The sequence below is a fragment of the Caretta caretta genome, chromosome 1, assembly GCF_965140235.1.
Source record: "Caretta caretta isolate rCarCar2 chromosome 1, rCarCar1.hap1, whole genome shotgun sequence".
NCBI classification, from domain to species: Eukaryota; Metazoa; Chordata; order Testudines; family Cheloniidae; genus Caretta; species Caretta caretta.
Genome location: NC_134206.1, coordinates 231,437,313 through 231,461,122, shown reverse-complemented (window position 1 = coordinate 231,461,122; position 23,810 = coordinate 231,437,313). Strand labels below are relative to the sequence as shown.

Sequence of the window (23,810 nt, the reverse complement as noted above, 5' to 3'; positions counted from 1 at the left end):
CAACCAAGATGACAACCTTCCAGGAGGGAAGCAGGAGAGAGCAGGAAACCAAAGGTTCGAAGAGGGGGAAGCATGAGCCTTGACAGAACAAGATTCAGGTCCCAAGGGGCAACCGGGTCCAGGTGCTCCAGATCTTTCAGGAACCGCGCCATCATGGGATGAGCGAAGACCGACCTGTCTTGAAATAGAGGGTGGAACACCAAAATGGCCGCCAGGTGTACCCTGACCAAAGATAGCGACAGGTCCTGGATCTTAAAGTGCAGCACATAGTCCAGGATCTCCTGCAGCAGGGCCTCTTCAGCATGAATGTGTCGATCAGAGGCCCAACATGTGACCTGCTTCCACTTCGCCATGTAGGTAGCCATGGTGGAGGGTTTCCTGCTGCCCAGCAGGACCTGTTTGACACCAGCAGAGCACTACCGTTTGTCCATACTTAGCCACGCAGTAGCCAATCTGTCAAGTGCAGCATCGCCAGGTTTGGATTCAGCACATTGCCGTGGTTCTGGGACAGCAGATCCGGCTGAAGAGGCAGCTGCAGTGAGGTGGCTGCCAAAAGACTCAGCAGCATGCCGAACCAATGATGACAAGGCCACGCTGGGGCTATGAGGGTAACAGTTGCTTTGTCTTGCTTCACCTTTAGCAGGGCTTAAAACCCGGAGACCGGGGCATGCCCCGCCTGGGGCAAAGTCCCCACTGGGACACTAATTGAACACTTAACAGCTGCTTAACAACTAACTAACAAATGATTGAACTATTTACAGCTGGAAGCACCAGGCTGAGATATGAGGGGAAAAAAACGCTGACAGCTTGCAAAGCAAGGGACAGAGGCACTCCGACTGACCACCACGGGCCGTAAGAAGGAACTGAAAGGGCGTAGGGCCAGCGGAGCCTGATATACCACGGCATGAGCGCAACACTCCAGAGGGCACCACAGGTGACCCGACAAATATCTCTAAGGCAAAAGTCTCCGACGACCACGCATGTGGGCCCACGCACACCTACGATGCAATCAACATGAGGAAGCACTCAAAGAAGAAGCTAGAGTTGGGTTTGTTGTACAAAAAGGAAAAGAACTCAAATAGGCATTCAAATGAAGTGAAGTTTAAAAAATGAATCTGAAAGCTCTACATGCTGGTATTACCATTGGATTACACCAAGGGTAGTCAATAGGCAGACCAGAGGACAAATCCAGACCTCCAGACACTTTTCAATGGAGGCTGCAGCTGAGCCGGGGCTGGAGTACCCCCCTCAGTCTGTGCCCAGATTGCCCCCGACCCAGACCCCTTGCTCCAGGGACTGACCTGCCACCCCGATTGCCCCCAGCCCCTCACTCCAGGGACCAATACCCCCACCCTGTCCCAATTGCACCCAACCCCTCATTCTGGGGACCGACTCCCTCCCCCCGATGCCTCCTGCTCCCAACTGGACTCCAGAGTCTCCCACCCCGGCCTCGTGTCCTCGCCACCCACCATCCTTCGAGGCCAGTCCCAAGAGCCCTCGCCAGTCCCTCTCCAACCCCAACTGGCCTCTTTCCTTCCCCATTTCTGCCACATCCCAGCCTCCTACTATCTCTCTAGGGCTGGTATCTGGAGTCTCCTTGATCCCTCCCACTTCCCAATGCCTCCTTCCTGTGTCTCTGCTAACCCAGCCCACAAAACAGCATCGCATTACTAGCTGGATCGTAGTCCAATAGCTTCACCTCCTGGTTCTGAGCTCAAAAGTACTCACACACACTCACACCATGCTTTGTTGCCCAGATCCCAGCCCATACCCATTCCTCTTCCCCCCTGCCCCCATTTCTGCTACTTGGCTCAATTGGGGGCACAGAGGAATATTGGGGGGGGGAGCAGCAACACCAGGTGGTGCAGGCCACCCCCATGTGTCCCGTTTTCAGTTTAGGGAAATACGGTCACCCTACTCTTTGGGTGGGGAGCCAACGAGTGATCGGGGAGTTGGGGGGGGCAACTGGGGGGTATGGGAAGGGGAGCTGAATTTTGACCAAGAAATTTGACACTTGACAAAATATAATTGACTACCCCGGCTTACACAATTAGTAAGCTCTATCAGTCTTAACAAGCAGACATCAATTTGTTTTCAATAGAGAACAAGTTCTTTGAACAACTTTGTATAGATATAAATTGGAAGTTTACAGTACCATAACTTAACAAGGACCATTGCTTTAATCATACTTAATGTGTATGACAACAACATTTATAAATATGACCATAAAATTTTTTACTTACTTCATCCTTGTTGCATGTAAAGAAAAAATTATATTATTCTATTAGAAAAATAATAACTTACATTATATTTGTATCTGCATCTTATATATCAAAAGGCCTGGCACAGCACATGCATAAAAAGCAACTGTAGTCATGTCATTCAAAACGTCACACCAAGAAACCCAACAGCATAATATTTTTATCTTAAATTTGAGCTTTCCCACCCTCACTCCACTAGTATCCTGATACCAGCATTTCATCCATGTGGAAACCGCCCCCTCACCCACAAGATATTTAAAAACAAAACAAAAAAGAAATCACCACAACACATTAATAGTGCTAAAATGCATTTTCCCAGGCAGTGATCTCAAGCATGTAGTCTCCAATGTTCCCTTACTGAGGAAAGTGACATTTTAATTCCATCAACTTGGTGCCCCCAAATTAGCTGAAACTTTTTAAAAAGTTCTGCTCCTTCCAATTAAGTATACTTTTAGCACCCATTTTATTTGGGGGAAGATATGTTAACAGCCACTACAAAACAAGTTTATATGGCCAACATCCAGTCCAGATTCCTGCCTTGTGATACGTTACGTGAACTAGTTGCCAGTATATAAAACAGATAACTAGAAAGATGGAGTAAATTACATAGAAACTTGTCTTCAGGATGCTCTTAATGGTATCTAGTAGCAATTACAGTTTATAGTGAAACTTACTACTGCTTTCTGTATAGGTGTTGGAAACAAGTTAAGTAAAAATAATTCTTGACTTTTACATGGATTTTTAAACACTCAAGTCTTCAATAGGATCAATTTACAAGTGGTTTAGTTATGTTTTCTTACAGCAAAGCCCTTGCTTTCTGTACTTCATTTAGCTGCTTGTTGATATTAACAGGATAGGAGTTAAAGTCCAAGTCATAGCACAGAGTATGCAGGATGTTTTATCTGGAAGCGAGAGACAGTTGTGCCAGCAAAAGCATAGTTCACAACAAACTCACCCACAAAAGTGACATATGAATGATTTTAACTATCAGAGCTTTTTACAAGTGTTAGATTCAGTGACCAAAAACTATTAAAAAAATTGAGAAAAATAGGGAGGCAAGGAATATTCAGCTTTTTAAACAAAAAATTACTGTTCCATTAAGGAAAAGAAGGAATGAAAGTCAAGTATCAAAAAAACAGGTTTTTAAAAGGGGTAAATTCTTACCTCAAATTGAGGCCAATTCATTGACATCCCTGGACCATGATTAGCTCTAAACCACCTCAGATCTTCAATAGCATCCGCGGTTTTGATATTTTGCTCCAATTCACGATAGATATTTTTGTAACTAGAAGACAAATTTGTTTTCTCATTTAACATATATGTTTGCTAGAAATCTGATAAACCCACTAATCAGAATAGAAAAATGTATACTTTTACCATGATTTACATGAGCCAAAACACCATGAGCCAAGATTTACATGAGCCAGAACACCATGATTTACATGAGGACAAATACATCTGTATGAAATTCTTGTGCAAAACTTAGCAAAAATGGCAAAATAAAAAGAAAAGCTATATAGCCCAGATATTGAGTTTTTGATAACTCTCAAGGTTGTGTTTGTTTTATTTAAGTCATTTTATGTACCACACTCTGTGTAGCCATTAATCAGTGATCGCAAATTATAAGTGATAAATGTTTACCAGTTTTTGTATGAACTCATTTATAATATTACCTAAAAACCCAGTTATGCAGATTTTCATCCAGCTTGCCTAGTCTAGACTGGAGACTGTTTTTATTATAGTTTTAGTGTAGAATTAATTAATTCTAATGTAAATTATGTTCATAAACATATTTACTAGGAAAATTAAGCTAAACTAGAAAAACCTGAAATGCCAGAAATCTGAAGTATAGTCAATAGGGATATGAATTTTTAATACAAAGAATGAACCCAATAATTGGCCATTATGTTTCCATACAATATATATTTCTTGGCAATGTTGTCAGCAATTAGAGTAATCTGTGCAAGAAAAGAGAAATAGATGAAGTGTAAAAATAGCCTTCAGAACAAAGATATGGGCAAGATCCCAAATAATGGTGGACTCTCTTTAAAACAGTTACCTCACATTTGAATCCATTTCAAATGGAAAATTGTTTCAATATCTCCAGTACTACTTCAGTCTTGTCCCTTTAACAATTAGTTTCAGACATGTTTATGCAGTTATATCTGTGTAGTCTGAGATTAATGAATTCTTGTTTAGCCTGTCAAGAACCAAGTGTTATTTCAAGCCACTAAAAGCATATTTAACTTTCTATTCTGCCATTTTTATATTCTAAACTCTAAAATCTAAATTCTAAATTAAATTCTAAAGAGGATTTCCTTTTAATAATTGGCAAGCGTTCACTTCTGAAAACCTTAATTAAGAGTGGAACAATAAAATCTCAAATCACCTAATTTTAAAGCAGGCTACCAGATTAGCATCGTCTTCCCAACATCTGATCCTGGACAAAACTAATAAATTAAAGAATGGAAATGGCTTAACATTGAATTATTAGAATCTTTAGATTTAATGTAAAAGACACATACTTTAGAAAGACTATTGTAAACTCTAGTTTACTGGATGCACAATATTTAATGGCCACATTAAAGCAATTTTAGCAAGAAATGTTTTAAGTCTTTTAAATTTACCTCACATCATTAGATAAGTCAAGGTGTTTCTGAACTTCTAGTAACACTTCCCGGAAGAAACGCAGACGTTTTTCCTCAAACTGCTGACATTGTTCAAATACCTGCTCCATATTTTCCATATACTGAGGTGTAACATAATCCAGGTCTTTCAGTGATTTTTCATACTTTTCTTTTGTCTGAAAAAGATGCAGTGCAAGTTGTTCTTGTGGTTACTAATTGCCTATAACAAGAGGTTCACAGAATGGTGAACTGGTCAATACTGTAACAATCAATATCGAGACTATAATAGGAACATCTGCTTTATTTATCTTAGTAAAGTTAATTTGTTCTAGGTCATGTGTTACGCAACAGCTCAGACTGCCATAAGAGGGGGCAATTTTCATTTGCAAGGTAATGAAATCTTGTAAAAGTATTGAAAGCAATTGAGCTAATGAGAGTATGAATCACCTAGGGCTATCTAGATTCCATTTTCTTTAAGCATTTTAAGTACCATATGTAGGAGTTCCAGAGACATCTGTAAAGCAGATGCATTCAGATCACTTGGTGATAAGATCAGGAGACAGCCAAGAAAGAGCAGTTACCTTACAGTAACTATGATTCAAAAAGTGCTGTCCATGTGGTTTCCACTTCTGCTACACATATGCCCAATGCACACAAAATCAGATTATTTTGGCTAGCAGCGTCTGTTGGGGCTGTGGCTGTACTCTGGATGCTCTTGCATGCCACCACCCAAGGACACAAAAGGCAGGCCCAGCCATCTCTCAATTCCTTCACTAATACAGAATCCAGATGGTATAGGACTCCATAGCAGGAATGGAGGGTGAGTCATGGAATCCATGCAAGGATGGATCTAATTTAACTATATCATAATAGGATTTAATACAGATCCACGCAAAGACTGTCTAAATGCGTATGTTTCCTGACCTTTAACCCTATCTACAAATGGTATAAAACAGCCCAAGGAAGCTCCTGAAGGGTCTTGTTCTGTCCAGGTAATATAAAAGAGCCCTAGCCACATCAAGGCTGTGCAGCTCAGCTTTCCCTTAGTTTGTGGGGTTTGGGGAAGAAAACTGGCAGAATCTGTTGATTTAAGTACAAATAAAGAAAATTCTGGCAAAAACTTAGAGTGTGGCCTAAATTACTTTGTCTTTGTGAAACATCGTGTGAGGTCGACCAGCCATGTGGAATTTCTTCTATCCTCCAAGCTAATGTTACAGCAACTGAAGAGACACTCTTTATGGATAGATGGTATAAAGAGCAGGTTGCTAGGGCTCAAAGATGGTCCCATTAAACCATCTAATACTATGTTGAGGTCCCAGGAAGGAGGGGATTCCTGAACTGGGAAATACATGAATGAGGCTCTTGAGGAATCTATTCACTATATGGTGAGAAAATAGCATGCAACCCCTGAAACAGGAAGTGATGTGCTGCTATTGCTACCAAACGTACCCTTACAGAGCCAATGGATAGTCCTGAATGCTTTACGAATAGAAGACAGTCCTGAATAGCAGAAATTAGAGCTTCCAAAGGAAGATATTTTCCATTTAGATCAATCTAGTAGAGTGGTTTTTGCTATGCACCGAGATGTTCTGGATTTCAGCTGAACAACTTCTTTCAATGGTAGTTAGCCAGCCAGCATCTACACTATCAGAGGTAAAGATACTTTGTCTGGGTTGCATCTGACCTTCGTTTTGAGAATTGATGTCAGGTAGAACAGGTACTGTGATCACGGACTGTGCTGACAAGTTCATTAGGTTAAAGAACATAACTGTTTGGGCCAACCTGGGACTAGAATGATCATTACTGTTGAAAGTTGCTTGAGTTTCCTCAGACCCTTGGTATTAATGTGATTGGTGGGTAGGTGAACATGATCTCCAGTGCCCATGGGATAAAGAGAAAATCCAACATGGAGCCTGGGCGCCAGCCAGCCCCCCTTTAACCAGAATATGTGGCATTTCTTGTCCTAGTCTGTAGTAAAAAAGATCTATTTTTATATATCCTATGGAAGATGCTTTGCAGGATCAAGTCCTCTACTCAAGGTCATCTGAAAACTGCCTGCTGAGCTGGTTCACCAGGATGTTCTGTAAGCCTGCTAGAGCCACTGGTGCGATTTAGCGTGGAATATGCCTGTTCGAGACTAATTGCTTCTTGGCAGAGGAAGGGGGAGATGACCATGCCACTCCTTTTATATTGACAAAACATTGCTGTCATGTTGTCAGTCATTATTTCAGTAGCTGATTCACATAGCACAGCTACAAACGTTGTGCACGCTAGGCTAATGACTGAGTTCTAACGTTTACTTGGAGGTAAGCTTCTTGGGAAGTTTGGAGGTCTTAAGCATGAAGGTGCGCTCGGTGAGTTTGGCAGATTTTAAATTAATCTGGATGGCTCTAAGTGGAAGGCACCATCTTTCTCGTCTGGTAAGGAAAAAAGATACCGCTGCTCGAAATCAGTTACTCTTCCATTTCCTGCAGGTGTTCATGCTCACTGTCCTGTTCTTAATGGTGCAGGCTGTGAAGCTCTACCAAATGTCCCTCTTGAGTTGACCTATGATATCTTGTAGGAGAGGGAGCTCTTACTCTAGAGAAGGCACTAGAGTGAGACTTCCTAACTGACTGCATACCCTAAGGGCCCAAGTAGGGCAAGACTGCATATTATACGTGTAAGAGGCTGCAAGCCATGAGGGCAGATATTAGGGTGAACGTCCCCCCAGAAGGATTCCAGGGGTCTGTGTTTATAAAGGAGAATCCTGGATTCCCTCTCAGACCAGTAGGGCTTGTAAGAGTGAAAAAAGTGAATGAACATAAAAATGGACATAATGGGTCAGACCAATGGTCCATCTAGCCCAGTAGCCAGTCTTCCGACAGTGGCCAATGCCAGGTGCTTCAGTGGGAATGAGCAGAACAGGGCAATTATTGAGTGATCCATCCCACTCTCCAGTCCCAGCTCCTGGCAGTCAGAGGTAAGGGACACGCAAAGCATGGGGTTGCATCCCTGACCATCTTGGCTAATAGCCATTGATGGACCTATCCTCCATGAATTTATCTAATTCTTTTTTGAACCCAGTTGTAATTTTGGCTTTCACAACATCCCCGGCAACAAGTTCCACAGGTTGACTGTGCGTTGTGTGAAGACGTACTTCCTTTTGTTTAAAGCTGACCCCTGGTTCTTGTGTTATGTGAAGGGTGTATAGCACTTCCCTATTCACTTTCTCCACACCCTTCATGATTTTATAGACCTCTGTTATATCCCCCTTAGTCATCTCTTTTTAAGGCTGAACAGCCCGTGTTTTTAATCTCTCCTCATATGGATGCTGTTCCATACCCTTAATCATTTTTGTTGCCCTTTTCTGTACCTTTTCTAATTCTAAAATATCTTTTTTGTGATGGGAGACTGGAACAGCAAGCAGTATTCAAAGCGTGGATTTATATAGTGGCATTACGATATTTTCTCTCTTATCTATCTCTTTCCCAATGTTTCCTAACATTCGGTTAGCTCTGACTGCCACTGCACACTGAGCGGATGTTTGCAGATAATTATTCACCATGACTCCAAGATCTCTTTTGTGAGTGATACCAGCTAATTTAGATCCCATCATTTTGTATGTATAGTTGGGAGTATGTTTTCTAATGTGCATTACTTTGCATTTATCAACACTGAATTTCACCTGCTACTTTGTTGCCCAGTCACCCATTTTTGTGAGATCTTTTTGTAACTCTTAGCAGTCTGCTTTGGATTCAACTGTCTTGAGTAACTTTCTATCGTTTGCAAATGTTGCCACCTCATTATTTACCCCTTTTCCCAGATCATTTATGATTCTGAGTATGTTGAACAGCACTGGTTCAAGTACAGATTCCTGCAGGACACAAATATTTACCTCTCACTATTCTGAAAACTGATCACTTATCCCTATCTTTTGTTTCTTGTCTTTTAACCAGTTACTGATCCATGAGAGGACCTTACCTCTTATCCTATGACAGCTTACTTTGCTTAAGTTTGGTTTTCTGAAAGTTCAAGTATACTATATCCACTGGATCACCCTTGTCCAAATGTTTATTGACCCCCCTCAAAGAATTCTAATAGATTAATGAGGCATGATTTCCCTTTACAAAAACCACGTTCACTCTTTCCCAACAAATAGTGTTCATCTATGTATCTGATAATTCTGTTCTTTAGTATAGTTTCAACCAATTTAGTTGGTACTGAAGTTAGGCTTACTGGCCTGTAATTGACAGGATTGCCTCTGGAGTCCTTTTTAAAAAATTAGTATCATATTAACTATCCTCCAGGCATGTGGTGCAGACGCTGATTTAAGTGATAGATTACATACCATAGTTTGTAGTTGTGCAATTTCATATTTGGGTTCCTTCAAAACTCCTGGGTGAATACCATCTTGCCCTGGAGACTCACTATTGTTTAATTTATCATTCTGTTCCAAAAACTCCTCTACTGACACCTCAATAGGGGACAGTTCCTCAGATGTCTTATCTAAAAAGACTGGCTCATGTGTGGAAATTTCCCTCAGATCCTCAGCAATAAAGACCGATGCAAAGAATTCATGCAGCTTCTCCGCAACGGCTTCATCTTTCTTGAATGCTCCTTTAGCATCTTGATTATCCAGTGGCCCCACTGATTGTTTAGCAGGCCTCCTGCTTCTAATGTATTTCATTTTTTTGCTGCTAGTTTCTGAGTCTTTTGCTAGTTGCTCTTCAAATTCTTTTTTGGCCTACCTAATACTTTTACACTCCACTTCTCAGAATTTATGTTCCTTTCTATTTTCCTCAGTAGGATTTAACTTCCATTTTGTAAAGGATTCCTTTTTGCCTCTTACCACTTCTTTTACTTTGTTGTTTTGCTATGGTAGCACTTTTTTGATTCTCTTACTATGCTTTTTAATTTGGGGTATACATTTAGTTTGAGCCTCTACTGTGGTGTTAAAAAGTTTCCATGCCACTTGCAGGCATTTTGTTCTTGTGATTGTTCCTTTTAATTGGCATTTAACTAGCTTCCTCATTTTTGCATAGTTCCCCTTTCTGAAGTTAAATCTCACTATAGTGGGCTTCTTTGATATCCCCCTCTTCCCCAAAGATATTTAAATTCAATTATATTATGGTCGCTATTACCAAGTGGTTCAGCTTTATGCACCTCTTGACCAAGATCCTGTGCTCCACTGCGGACTAGAAGAACTGCCTCTCCCCTTGTGGGTTCCAGGACTAGCTGCTCAAAGAAGCAATCATTTATGATGTCTAGAAATGTTATCTCTGCAGTCCGTCCTGAGGAGACATGTACCCAGTCAATGTGGAGATAGTTGAAATCCCTCATTATTATTGAGTTTTTAATTATCATAGCCCCTCTAATCTCCCGGACCGTTTACCAGTCACCATCACCATCTTGGTCAGGTGGTCAGTAGTATATTCCTGCTGCCATATTCTTCTTATTCAAGCATGGAATTTCTATCCACAAAGATTCTATGGTACAGTTTGATTTATTTAAGATTTTTATTATATTTGATTCTATGCTTTCTTTCACATACAGTGCCACACCCCCTCCAACATAACCTACTCTGTCATTCTTATATATTTTGTGCCCTGGTATTACTGTGTCCCATTGATTATCGTCATTCCATCAAGCTTCTGTGATACCTATTATCTCAATATCCTTATTTAATAACAGGCACTCAAGTTCACCCATACTAGTGTTTAGACTTCTAGCATTTGTACATAAGCACTTATAAAATTTGTCACTTTTTAGCTGTCTGCCATTATGCAATGTAATTGAATGTGACTCTTTTGCATTTGACTGTTTCTCTTCAGTTCCTGCCTGTACTTTATCAATTTCTAGCCTTTCCTCTTTACTAGGATATAGACAATCCCCATTAAAAGATCCTCCATTAAGGATGTCTGTCCAAACCGTGTGCTCCTCCACACCCGTCAACTTTCCCCCAGCCCCTAGTTTAAAACCTCATCTACAACATTTTAATTTTACATGTCACCAATCTGGTTCTGTTTTGGTTTAGGTGGAGCCCATCCTTCCTGTATAGGCTCCTACTTTCGCAAAAGGTTCCCCAGTTCTTAATATACCTAAACCCATCCTCAATACACCATCATCTCATCCATGCATTAAGACCCTCCAATTCTGCCTGTGTCTGTCTGACCTGTTACGTAGAACTGGAAGAATGTCAGAGAATGCTCCCATGGACGTCCCAGACTTCAGTCTCTGACTTAACAGCCTAAATTTAGCCTCCAGGACCTTTCTCCTACCTTTCTTTATGTCACTGGTGCCTACATGTATAACCACCTGGCTCTTCCCCAAGACTGCACATAAGCCTGTCTAGATGTCTCAAGAGATCCACAATCTTTGCATCCAGCTGGTGAACAACAATTCACCATGTTGTTCTCCTGGTCATCATAAACCCAGCTATCTATATTTCTAATGATCGAATCCCCTGTTACTATTATCTCACTCTTATCAACTGGCGATACCTCCCTACTATGCTGAAAAAGGGAGACTCAACCAAATATTCTTACTCTAAAAGGTGAGCTAACCTCTCTAGTGTCATATGGTGATCTCAGATCCCACCCACAACCTGAACAGTAGAGCTCATTGGTACAGAGGCAAAAGGTAGACAATGAAAGCAAGCTTGATTCTGGCTGTGCAGTCAGCACACAATCACTTGGTACAGAAGGCACAGAAAGTCTGTGCTAGAAGCATCTGCACTGCAGCTGGCAGTCCTGGGTACAGACTGAATCAAAATAGATATACAGGGGTTGGTACCAGGTCAACTGTGGAGTGCTCTTTCAAGAGGTACTGTGGGTACTCTGACTGGTCCAGTGCTGAATATCAGAGAGACCTATTTGAGCCAGAACTGCCTTTTGGCTGCAAGACTTGAGGAGATGTTTGCCTCATTTTACTAGGCCCCTGGGTGGGTGACCTAGGCCTGCGCTCATTAGGAAGACACTGTTCCCACAGCCCCTTTGATGATTGGGTAGACGAGGTCTTAGCTGCTCTATCAGGATTGGTAGTTGAAGTGTTCGATGTCTTAAATAAAGAGAGCCTGGGAGTTTCGAGTAGAGCCTCAGCTCACAGGAGCACTAGATGATGGAGCCTGATCAGGCTTGGTGGGCCCTTCTCCCTCTGATTCAGAAGAAGCTCTCAGAGTGCTCCAGGAGAAAAAGTGAGGTGGGCCTGTCTTGCTGTGTGTCCTTCTAGTAAATAAGGAACAGGCTGAGCACGCATCAGGAATGTGCCTTACACAAAGTCACTCTAATCACGAAAAATTGTGATTACCAAAAACTATATTTTAAAGTTATAAGAGAAACTGACAAGAACCAGCTAAATCAAATCAAGTTAGATCTATCCTTTAAATGTATGGTTCTTTGATCTATCTCTGACTAGGTCTTTGCACCGTACAACTTACAGACATAAAAAAGGAATTCACATAGGTCTGGGAATATTAATTATTTGTCCTTTCAATTCAATGGGAACATATAGGACACTTATTAAAGGTGAGGCTCTGAATATGTACACGAGAACACTTACTACATCTATCTATAATGCTAATAAATCACTACAAGAATGTAATGCTGAGCCCTGGGGGGTCAAGGAAAGGCAAGGCTGCTTTTTCCCCTTCTTACACCCCAGAGAATGGCACCCCATATGGGGAAATCACTCAAAAGAGGGGGAGAAGAAAAAGAGCAGAGAGGATCTGAGTGAGTAAAGGATGCCCAAATGGGGCAACTGGTAGGGAAATTTCACAGAAACATTTACTCTTTTTAACATAGCATCAATTTGACCCAATTGCCTTTCATACACTATTTAACTGTGCTAAAGAGGTACATTCTGCAGCCAAATAAGACAATTTGCATGTTGCAGATAAGCTTTATTACGCCCAGCTCATGGCCCCTCTAAACTGAAAGGGTAAATCAGTCATCACCCCACCCCTAGAACTCCGTTTCTCCCTCCACACTCTGCGATACTGGAAGCAATAGTACTGTGTAAGGCTCATATATTACCATTGTTATTGTTACAAACCTGCCCTTGACACGTGCTGTGGAGAGAGGGTTGTATGTGTTACTAACACTGTGGCTCTGGCACAAGGACCATAATTTAAAATGTGCCCTGCTGCATATAATGAGTTTGTCACTCCAACATCGCACTCGCTTGTACTGCAGTTCGCTGTGCATATATTCCATACACAGAGATTTGCAAAGTAGCATGCACAGAATGTTAAATGTGAACAGTACACTAGCATGCAGAGTTTACCTTTAGCACATCTTGTTTGCTTTTTTCCACTTTGTCTTGTAATTTCTTAAGTTGTTCTGGATTCAGTGCTGGATCTGCTTTGCTGTTCATTTCTCGGGATATAGCCAGTTTCTCTTCTTTGCATGCTGCATGGTATGCTTTCTTAGCAGCTTCCACCTACAAATGAAGTTTTGAATCTTTCTGTCTGGTACAATTTACAAATAATCAGCAGCAGCTATGTATGAATGAGTAACTTCACTGTCATGAAAAAACTGGCATTTTGTTTGGAAGAACCTTACAATCAGACCCATTGCTATGCTCAAGCAATTTAATCACAATACAATGTAGGAGAACGAGCGTGAGGAAACTAAATATTATAAGATCTGACATTCTCCTTCCATACAAAATAAGTTACTGTCACTCAGTTTAGCTTAATAAACTTACTGAGGAAAGAAAGATTCAGTGATGCCTCTCAGAAAGCCCTGAATAAAATTTTTTGCTTGTGCCTGTGTCTCCCCCGTGAGCCCCCTCCCATACACACCTTTAAATAACAGACACAATGTTCAACCAATCAGTCTCTCCATTTCTCTCAGGATGTTTTTCCTTGAACTCATTTTTCCTGTAGCATGTGCCTCAACTAAGTCCTAAATCCTATATCTGTACAAACAGATGCTGTAAAAGGGCAGAAAAATAGGTTAACTCCACCTTCTCCAGAACTATGCTCAGGTTACTGAGGTTGGAGAGGGTGCAGTGGTTACTGAGAAAATATCAAGAGAAGATTTTTCTTCAGAAGAGGCTCTGAAGTAAAAAGAAAAGGAGTACTTGTGGCACCTTAGAGACTAACCAATTTATTTGAGCATAAGCTTTCGTGAGCTACAGCTCAGCAGACATCTAATTGAGAAAGAATCCAGTAGACTGTGTTTTTTCTCACTTTAGTGATTTCTATGAGGTATCAATATACTGACGCACAACATGCAAGCTACTGCTGTACCTCTTTTAGCTTTTTTGCCCAGGGTTTCTGTGCCTTTCTGTATCCATCTTCTGCTTCTTTCGTTTCCTTAAATCCTCCCATCATTTGCTTATGAAAGGCCTCCTTCTGCCAGTTCTTGATCTTTTCAAAGTCCTCATTCATCAGTGCACTTTTTATGTCTAGATGTAATTCACTCACTTTTTCAGCTTCTGACATAACTGCATGCCAAGCCTTTTCTACTGTTCCATACTGTGGACCTAAACACAACAGGACAAATCATTTTCAATAAATCACAACACACAGGACTTTCATCCCTAAAAAGCCATCTCAAGCTATTTGTTGATACTGAGTTCTTATACTGTATTTAGTTGTACATAATCCATAATCCTATTTTTGTATTTTACATCTTAAATTAGAGATTAGTGTATTTTCATGCTTGTTTTAAACATTATGTAATTACAGATTAATAGATTTTAGGTCCAGAATGAACCATTTCGATAATTTAGTCTGACTTTCTGCATAACACAGGCCATAAAATTTAAACCATTAATTCTGACATCAAACTCAATGTGAGGTTGAATTATAGCATATTTTTTAGAAAGAAATCTAAGTTTGATTTAAAGATTTGTAGTGACTGCAATCCACCACATCCCTTGGTGAATTATTCCAGAGGTTAATTACCCTCTCTAATAAATAACACCTTTTTTTTCAGTTTCAAGATTCAACTTCTAACCACTGGATCTTATTATGCCTTTGACTGTTAGAAAGGCCTCTATCATCAGATATTCTCTTCCTAGGTAGGTTCTTGTAGACCACCATCAATTCACCTCTTAACCATCTCTTCAATAAGCTAAATAGATTGAGTTCCTTAAGTCTCACCATACAGTATGTTTTTCAGTCCTTCCATCATTTGCTGAACCCTCACCAATTTTTCAAAATTTTTGTGCCTCTATAAACCACTATGAAAGAATACAGTATTCGACTAGTGGCCTCATTAGTGCCACATGCAGAGGTAATAACTTCCCTACTTGATGTATCGCTATTTTGATATAATCTTAACAGCCTATTTGATAGACTTCTGTTTATATACTAAAAAACCGTATTTGCTCTTTTGGTCATAGCACCACACTGGGCACTCGTGTTAATTTGTAGTCCACCATGATGCCCAAATCTTCTGTAATTATGTATTAATCACAGTCAAAGCAGCCTTCCTTGAAATTGATTCACAGTCCCTTCACTGCTGATACGCCACCAGAACTGCCACTGACTTCTTAATATTCAACTGCAGTCTCCATAATGTGGGTCTTCTACCACTACTTACCTGAAAAGTTCTCTTGTACTACACATCTATAAGAACCTCTGAGCAAGGAAGGGAAGATTCACTTGTTTTGACATGGAACAAGCAAGCAAGTCACGGGTACAGGAGTGGATGCCTTAATTTAGTTTTGATAACTGTGCTCATCTTTTACAGCATTTGGTGTTTTTGTAAAGAATCCATTAAGAGGCTAAGAAATTCTGTGGACCCTTTCACCTTGTAATCACTAATGTTGCAATGCTCCTTTTGAAACTATTTTCTTCATCTCATGACATTTTGGTTACCTTTTTCCACAAGTTGTTTCCATCTTTTTGCCCATTCTGTAAGCTGCTGAGCATAGGTCTTCTCTATTCTTGCACGTTCATGAATACAGTTCATGAGATCGCTGCAAAGTCTGTGACCATCATCAATTCGCTTTACTGTACGTTTATAATTTCCAACCTAGGAATACAAAAAATATTTAGGAATTGCTACTTGAAAGCTGTGGGCCACAAGAGAGGCAAATCTCCAGTCTATCAGCAATTAATAGAACAGCATGAAAATGGGAACCAAACAGTAAGAATCCACTGTTTATAGCATAAATTTTCAACAGAAAGGGCTAAGTTAACTTAAAAGAAAGTATGAGAAAATTTATCTTTTAAGGAGGAGAGCTGAACATGAGATTTTAATTTCAAGTACCATGTTTTTTTTACAGAAGACTACAGCGAGCCAATAACATTGTTGCTCAAGGGTCACACTGCATGCTTTCCTGCTAAAAATAGAGTGGTCCACTTTGAAAGTTACACTAAGATAAAAACAGAACCACCAACATACATTAACATCAGCACTTCTGCACTAATAGCATCTAGGACTGTAATAAAATTATAGCCCTTTTGTAACGTAATTATGGCTGCAGTTTAAGTTCGTCACCAGGAGAAATTTTTCTTAAGAACAATTGCTTTACAGTATTATTTGATGTTTGCATAATAAAATATTCTAATTTTTGCCTCCTGATTTTCTACTTTAACCTCAACACAGAAACACAAGATTTTACTTTAACACCCATCACTAAGGGGTTCAATAGCCACGTCCTACTTTGCTGTTCAATGTGTTAAAACAAACTGCACCTTTCTGTATTATGGAAACTACAGTTAAGAATGAATGAATACAGGAGCACTATGAAATTTACATTTAGTATGACATTTAAATGAAATCTCCAGGGTGAAGGAGTACATAGTTTAAGAATGCAACATGGAAGAGCTCAACCACTTCAAGTCTGGCAGAGACTCAGAGGACAGGCAGCAGATTTTTAACAGTGAAACAGATTAAAATATGGAGTAAGTAATTAGCTAGCTCTAGAAGGTACTGTAAAGTTCCATTTGGGAAGAAACTGAGAGCCAACACCAGGTCCATTATTAATGTGCAGCCAGTGGAGGAAAAAAAAAACCACAGGCACTGTAAAGCTTTTGTAAACATTTAAAAACAATTAACAGAATTTGTCCAATCTATAAATATGAGAATTAGTTACTCAACTTGTTTGTCAAAACCACTTAACTGCAAAGGAACACAGAATTTGGTTGTCAGGTGGAGGATGAACTTGTATTCAAGTATTTCATATTAAAACGTATTTGACGTCTTCACATCTAGACACTGTCTGATAGTGATCTGAGGTCCTAAACACATGAAGCTGTTCACCAAATCTTTTAGGTTTACTTTTTACAAAATTTTAGCACATAACTTTGTAAATGACTGAAAACTGAACAAGACAGCAAAGTAACCTATCTGTAAATCCACTTGATTCAGAATAGTTCTACAATCAAGTACACGGGTTACTCGAGGTGGAATTTTGTGCCACTGCGCATGCACAGAATTCATATTCCCCGCATATGTCTTTGCTTCCCCGCAGAAAAGTGACTTTCTGACAAGAAGCAAAGGGAAGCTGCATGAGCAGTCACTCACTACTCCCTAGCTGCGCAGGATCATTGTTTCAGGCACCAGAAGCAGCCGTCAGAGAGGTTAATCGCCGCAGGGCTGGAGACACACCAGCCAGTGGCTCCTACCCCGAGCTGGAATCAGACCCACCCCCAGAAACCTCCCAGAGCTGCAGGAAGCTCAGCATCCTCCCCTGCTTCCTGCCCCCATCGCCTCTCAGTTGTGGAGGGCTACGGGGGGTTCTGGATTTATGGGGTGAGGTTTGGTGGGGGTGTCTGGTTATGGGAGGTCCAGATGTATGAAGAGCTGCTCCCCCATCCACTCAACCCCATACATCTGGACCTCCCATACCCAGACACCCCCTCCAAACCTCACCCCATAAATCCAGAACCCCCCTAGCCCTCCATACCCAAATCCCACGCCACTGAACCTCAAACCCTGCATCTGGACACCGCTGCATCCAGATCCCCTGCCTCTGGACCTCCACCTCTGCACCCAGACCATCCCCCCACTGAGCTTCCTGCACTCAAACCCCCACCCTGATGAGCCCCATCCTGAGCCCCCACATCCAGATCCCCATGCCACTGAGCCCCAATTAGCTGCCACCAGACCCCCACCTCCCAAGCCCCACTCTCCCAGTACCCAGACCCCGCCACTGAGCCCCAACCACTTTCACCTGGAAGCCCCTGCAGAGTCCCATTGCCCCTGCATCTGGACCCCCCCCATGAGCCTCTGTGCATCCAGATCCCCCCCACACCTAGATCCCCCCACTGAACTGCCTGCACCCAGACTGTCCCACACACAATCCTCTCACCCCACACCTGGATCCCCCACACTGAGCCCTTCCACACTTGGATCCTGCCTGTTCCATACCTGCTGCATCTGGCCTCACCACTGAGTCCGTGTCCTTGGGGTGGGAGATGGGGAGGCTGCAGGGTGATCTCCCACCTTCATGCAGCCAGTGGCCTGTACTCCCCACTGCCATGATGGAGCCTCTGCATTTATTTATTGACAAATAAAACTTGCAGAATTTTAAAATGTTGTGCACAAAATTTTTAATTTTTGGCATAGAATTTAATTTTTTGGCACAGAATGCCCTCAGGAGTAACGGGTGTACACGTTTAGAATACTCCTCCCACTTTTAGAAGAAGGGGTCAAACAAAAGCAATTGTTTTCTACATTAAGGTAAAAGGCCACACTTCATTTTCAGCTCATCAATGGCTATGCTGATATTTCATACATAAATATTCTATGCCAAAAATGACAATATTGTTTGACTTTGACAACTAATGCCCTTACAGTAATCTGTTCAGCATTCCTTAATTACTGGGCTATACTCATTTCAGCAAAACAAAGAATGCCAGGTGGCAACTAACCTACTACCCTCTCTCCTCCCAAAAAGACACCTGATCTAGCTTAGCTATACAAAGGTGATTTGTTTTAATCTTGTCAAAGAACAGTGTATTCACTGTTAAATAACTGCTTAACAGGATGTGACAAGCTAGAAATAAAGTCACCACAATCTCAAGTAAGAATGGGCAAAGTGCCCATGCCATACACCTTTCATCCAGTAACAGAGAAACGTTAACATTTCCCTTACTTTCAACAGAAACTGGGAGATGATTCACTTTATACTGACAACTAACAGCAAATATGACTTTACACTAATTACACAAAGTTTAGGTAAATTAAGAAAAAAAACTGAGCAGTACAAAAAGAGATCTTCATCAGACTCTTGATGAAGGAGGAACAGACATATCTGCTCAAAAATTATTCTGGTTCAAGTTCTGCAGCTGAATGCTATCAAAACTGGTTATGCTACCTTCCACCACTAAAGGAAACCTCATATAAGCATCAGTTATTTTTGTGTCTAATTACACATTCTGGGACTTTTATGGCTGTGGAAGTCAGAATATTTTCTTAATACTACAAATTTAAAATTTTTACCAAGATCATAGGATTTAATATACCAATACTTAATAGAACTTGGATGCCTTGTAGTATTCATAATGTAAGACAGAACCTTTTAGTTCTAGGTTTCTGGCCATGTTGGTAATGGCTTAAAACTGCCACTCTCAAACAACCATTCAGAGGCTTATGAAACAAGATGATCTATTATCTTTCAGTTCCTAGTGGATAGGCATCTACCTCACAAAACCCACAATCACGCCCAGAACCCCTGCTGGCTAAGAACTGCATCCATGTTGGAAATGATTTACCATTTATTCCTAGAGATGGTCCCCTACTCCAGCTAGGGGTGGAAGCACATTGGCAAGACAGTGTGGAAAGCTTGCTCTATATTAATTCATTCTGTGGTTAAAATAGGCTATCATTTTCCAGGGCTGTAAAGACAGGTACTTTTCACCAGAGCTCTAAAAGTATAAGAATAAAAAATGCTGACATCGAGAAACTATAAGCTATCCCATTTGATAGATTATTGTGACTTCACTGCCAATTGAAATAAATATATTTGAAAATGTAGAAAAACATCCAAAAATATTTAATAAATTTCAATTGGTATTCTATTGTTTAACAGTGCAATTAAAACTGGGATTAATTGTGATTGTTTTAATCACGATTAATTTTTTTGAGTTAATCGCATTAGTTAACTGAGATTAATCGACAGCCCTAGTTAAAAGTTTAATTGTATTTATGAAAAGGCTCGTGAATGGTGCAATATACACCCTGTGAATCAGCCTGACCCAGGAGTCTAATGGATAAAGAATCTAAGTTCAAAGGTGGGAAAGGGTCTTTTTCTGAGAGATCACAGATTTAGTCCAGGGGTCTCACCCTGATCTGTGTTTACTACTCAGATTCTTAGCAGTGTCAGCACTGACTTCCCTAGACAGGGCCTGATAGGTGGTGGCAGAGTGGAGGAGCTGACTGTGGGCCTGGTGGTGTGAGCACTGGTTTTGCTGGACTAGAGGCAAGCATCTATTTGATCATTACCAAATCTAATGAGATTTCTGAGAATTTAGATTGGGGGTGGCGGGGAACTGTATTGCAAATAAGAGTTCTGGGCCTCAATAAGGCAGGCAATTAATAACTCAGACTCTAAGATCAATCAGATCTCTTATACACTGTTGGGTTTTGCTCATTTTATTTTATGCATATACTGTTGTGTTTTTCCCAACATGTTGTTTGTGGTTTCATATTTCCAAAGAACTCCCAAGTCCTGCCAGTGGGGAAGAAACACCAACAAAGGGACAAGAGAGGATTTAAATTTTTAGTTCCAAAATCAGTTACTTTCTGTAACTGGTTCTTTGAGATGTGATGCTGATGTGTATTCCCATGCCTGCCACGGGTGGTGGTGGGGGGGGGTGAAAAGAGGGAGGGCAGTGAGGGCAGCCAGCTTCAGCAGTGTTACTGAGCATGCTCAGTCCGTGAGAGCATGCTCAGTATAAGCCAAAAAGCAAATCGGGGGGGAAGACGAAATAACCCCACATGCTCCCCCCCACATCGCCTCTGTAAGCGAGTCTGTGCACACCCCACACACCGGAGCTTTTTGCTTAGCAGTACCCCTAGAGGGGTGGCGCTTGTGCCTCGTGCCTATAGCCCCTCCCCTGACTGTATGAGGTGGCGCTGCCCCGAACCCCCTCAGTTCCTTTGCACTGAATGTCCAGGGAAAGACTCCAATACAGAGGGAATGTAACGTGTGTCATGGAATAACCATCTGCATCACATCTCAGAAGAGTTGCCCCGGGACCTGCAGTGCTCCCAATTGGACTTATGCGACCTCTTCTTTGGCACCAACAATGGAGAATGATTCCTGTGCTTCTTCAGAGAGACCCCTACCCTGGAACGAGAAGCAGCAGCACTTTCTGAGCCAGAGGGCAATCTGTGGCCTGAGGAAGGCCACAATATCGCGTCAGGCTTCATGGGCTGTTCAAGCAGGTGCTGCTTAAGGCGAACATCCTGCGTTGTCAACCTAAGTCCTCTCTTGAACGTTTACAAACTGAACAGTGCTCTTTAAGGTGGGCTTCGCCAAGGCACAGCAAGCACCACATATGGGGGTCACTGTTAGGAATAGTCACTCCAAATGAAGGGCAATGTTTGAGCCCCAGTGAGGGGAGTATTACCGCTAACACTATACTTAGGGCCCTACCAATTTCACGGCCATAAAAAACATGTCGTGGACCATGAAATAAGCCCTTCCCTGTGAAATCTGGTTTCCCCCTACTGCTAGGAGCACCCCAGGCAAGCAGCTCCTAGCTCCAGCTGGGCTGGGGAGGGACAGAACTTGTCCATCGACTGCACAGCTCCTCTCAGGGGGGAGCTCAGACCCTCCACCACCTCTGGGAACCTCCTGCAGCTGAACGAAGCTCCGCGGTTGCTGCCTTCGGAGTCCAGCTCTGAAGGCAGCACAGAAGTGAGGGTGGCAATCCCATGCCCCCCAACAACAGCTTTGCAACCCACCGACAATCCCCCTTTTGAGTCAGGATCCCCACGGTTACAACACTGTGAAATTTCAGATTTAAACATCTGAAAATGTGAAATTTGTCAATTTTCAAATCCTATGGCTGTGAAATTGACCATAATGAAACATGAATTTGGTAGGGTCCTAACTATACTATATGCTATAACTTTTACTCTAACACTATTAACTATGTACAATAAAATTAGGCTGTGACACAGCCAGAAAGGGTTAAGCAACTTACAAGCTAATTGACCCAGATTCAACCTTTAGAGACACATTAGCATATAGTGTTTGGGTTTTTGTGTTTTTACATATATATTGTTAGAACGTAATCAAACAGTTCCTGTCTCTCGCTGTATTTTGTTAATTCAGAGATCAAAAGGAGATATTAACATTTAAATCAACTGTGAATGTAGTGATATCACGGTCTCAATTTCTCTTTGAAGTATATATCAAATCACCTGCAAATGGTGGGAGATAGGCAATTGCCTTATGTTAATCCATACAGCTAATTACCGGTGATGTTTAGGAAACAGGTTACTTCAAAGTCACTATTGTTCACCTGAGGACTGCGTGCTGTCAAGAGGATGCCCAAAACTGTAGAAAGGGCTCTTGGGACCGGATCCTTCATCATCTCAAATCTGCTTATGCTTCATCAGGGTAAGTCTGAGCCACAAGACAGAGGTCTCCAATTACATTTTGGATAGTCCTGTTATTGAAAATTGGACAACCTATGGACTAATTCTGAAAGAACTCTTTGCAACTCTAGAGCTCACCATCTCTACTATGAAACTGACCAAAGAACTATATTCATGTCTGTATGTATAATCTTTTAACCAATACACTCCCTCCTTTTTAAAATAAATTTTAGTTTAGTTAATAAGAATTGGCTGTAAGCGTGTATTTGGGTAAGATCTGGAATATTCATTAACTTGGTGGGTAATGTATCCAATCCCTTGGAACTGGTAGAACTTTTTATATGATTAACAAGATTTTCAATAATCCTCACCATATTTGACTTGGCTGTCTGGGAGGATGCCTCAGGCTGGGTTGCTTTAAGGGAACTGTGTTATTGGCTTCTGGGTAACCAAGAAGGTATTGTAGAAGCTGTTTTGTTGCTGGCTTGGTAAAGCTAAGTATCACAATAACCACCAGTTTTGGGGATTGTCTGCCTCATTCTTTGCAGTTTGCCCTAATTGAGCAATCTCAGCATGGCACTCCAGGACCCTGGTAACATAGGCTAAGAAGATAAATTCTGAGGTTGTAAAACAACCACCACACAGAGCTCCAACTCCAGCCATCGGGCAATGAGAAGGAACTGAGAGGAGTTGGGGTGGCACCATCTCATGTAGCCAGGGGAAGTGCTACAGGTTCGAGCGTTGCCCCTCTATGAGTACCACTAGGCAGAAGTCTCCAGCTCCGGTGCACGGGGTGCGCACACAACTACTTGGAATACAAGTCTGCATCTACTTGAAGAAACCTGGGAGGTAATAAGCTTTTTAGATAGGGAGCACTATTACTGCTATGACTCCTGATAGAAGGAGTACACTGCATAACAGTGAAAATAAGTGTCTTGCTTATTCTCCAGTCAACAGTCACAAGAGGGACACAGTGACACAGATTGACTTGGGATACAGAATTTCACAGTTCTGAGTCACTGACCCTTCATGTAAGTTAAATGAGTTTCACAGGGCTTGTCTATTTGAACATCTAGTTTGTAAAAAGCTAACGTGAATCTACCCAGCACTAGCCTGCTGTGGACCAACTGTCACGTGGATCCTGCTGACACACAGTAACAGTTTCTTAATGCGCTTTGACCTACTCTAGTTTCAAAGAGGACTAGATCAAAGTACATTAACAAATTGTTACTGCACATCAGCAGGGTCCACAATATAGTTGGTCTGTGGCATGTTAGCATGGGGTAGATTCATACCTTGCTTGCTGTGAACTACATGTTCATGTGGACAAGACCTAATTCTAGTTCTAAAGGACATTCCCCTACCAAAAAGGGTCATCTTAATATATGGCAGCTTTGCTAGCAGTGTCAGAAAGGCAGAGGCTTGACACT

The 23,810-nt window shown here is 41.5% G+C and overlaps 1 protein-coding gene across 5 annotated transcripts in view; it reads right to left on the bottom strand.

Annotated features, from left to right (window-relative positions):
- PACSIN2 (protein kinase C and casein kinase substrate in neurons 2) overlaps positions 1–23,810 on the bottom strand; it is a 127,767-nt gene that overhangs the window by 15,012 nt on the left and 88,945 nt on the right. For all 5 annotated transcript variants that reach the window (XM_048825633.2, XM_048825660.2, XM_075121434.1 and 2 more), the window contains 5 exons: positions 15,699–15,855; positions 14,121–14,356; positions 13,151–13,306; positions 4,889–5,064; positions 3,426–3,546 (listed from right to left, as the gene is read on the bottom strand). In XM_048825633.2, coding sequence (XP_048681590.1) covers positions 3,426–3,546; positions 4,889–5,064; positions 13,151–13,306; positions 14,121–14,356; positions 15,699–15,855 — 846 coding nt within the window. The remainder of the gene's footprint in view (positions 1–3,425; positions 3,547–4,888; positions 5,065–13,150; positions 13,307–14,120; positions 14,357–15,698; positions 15,856–23,810) is intronic.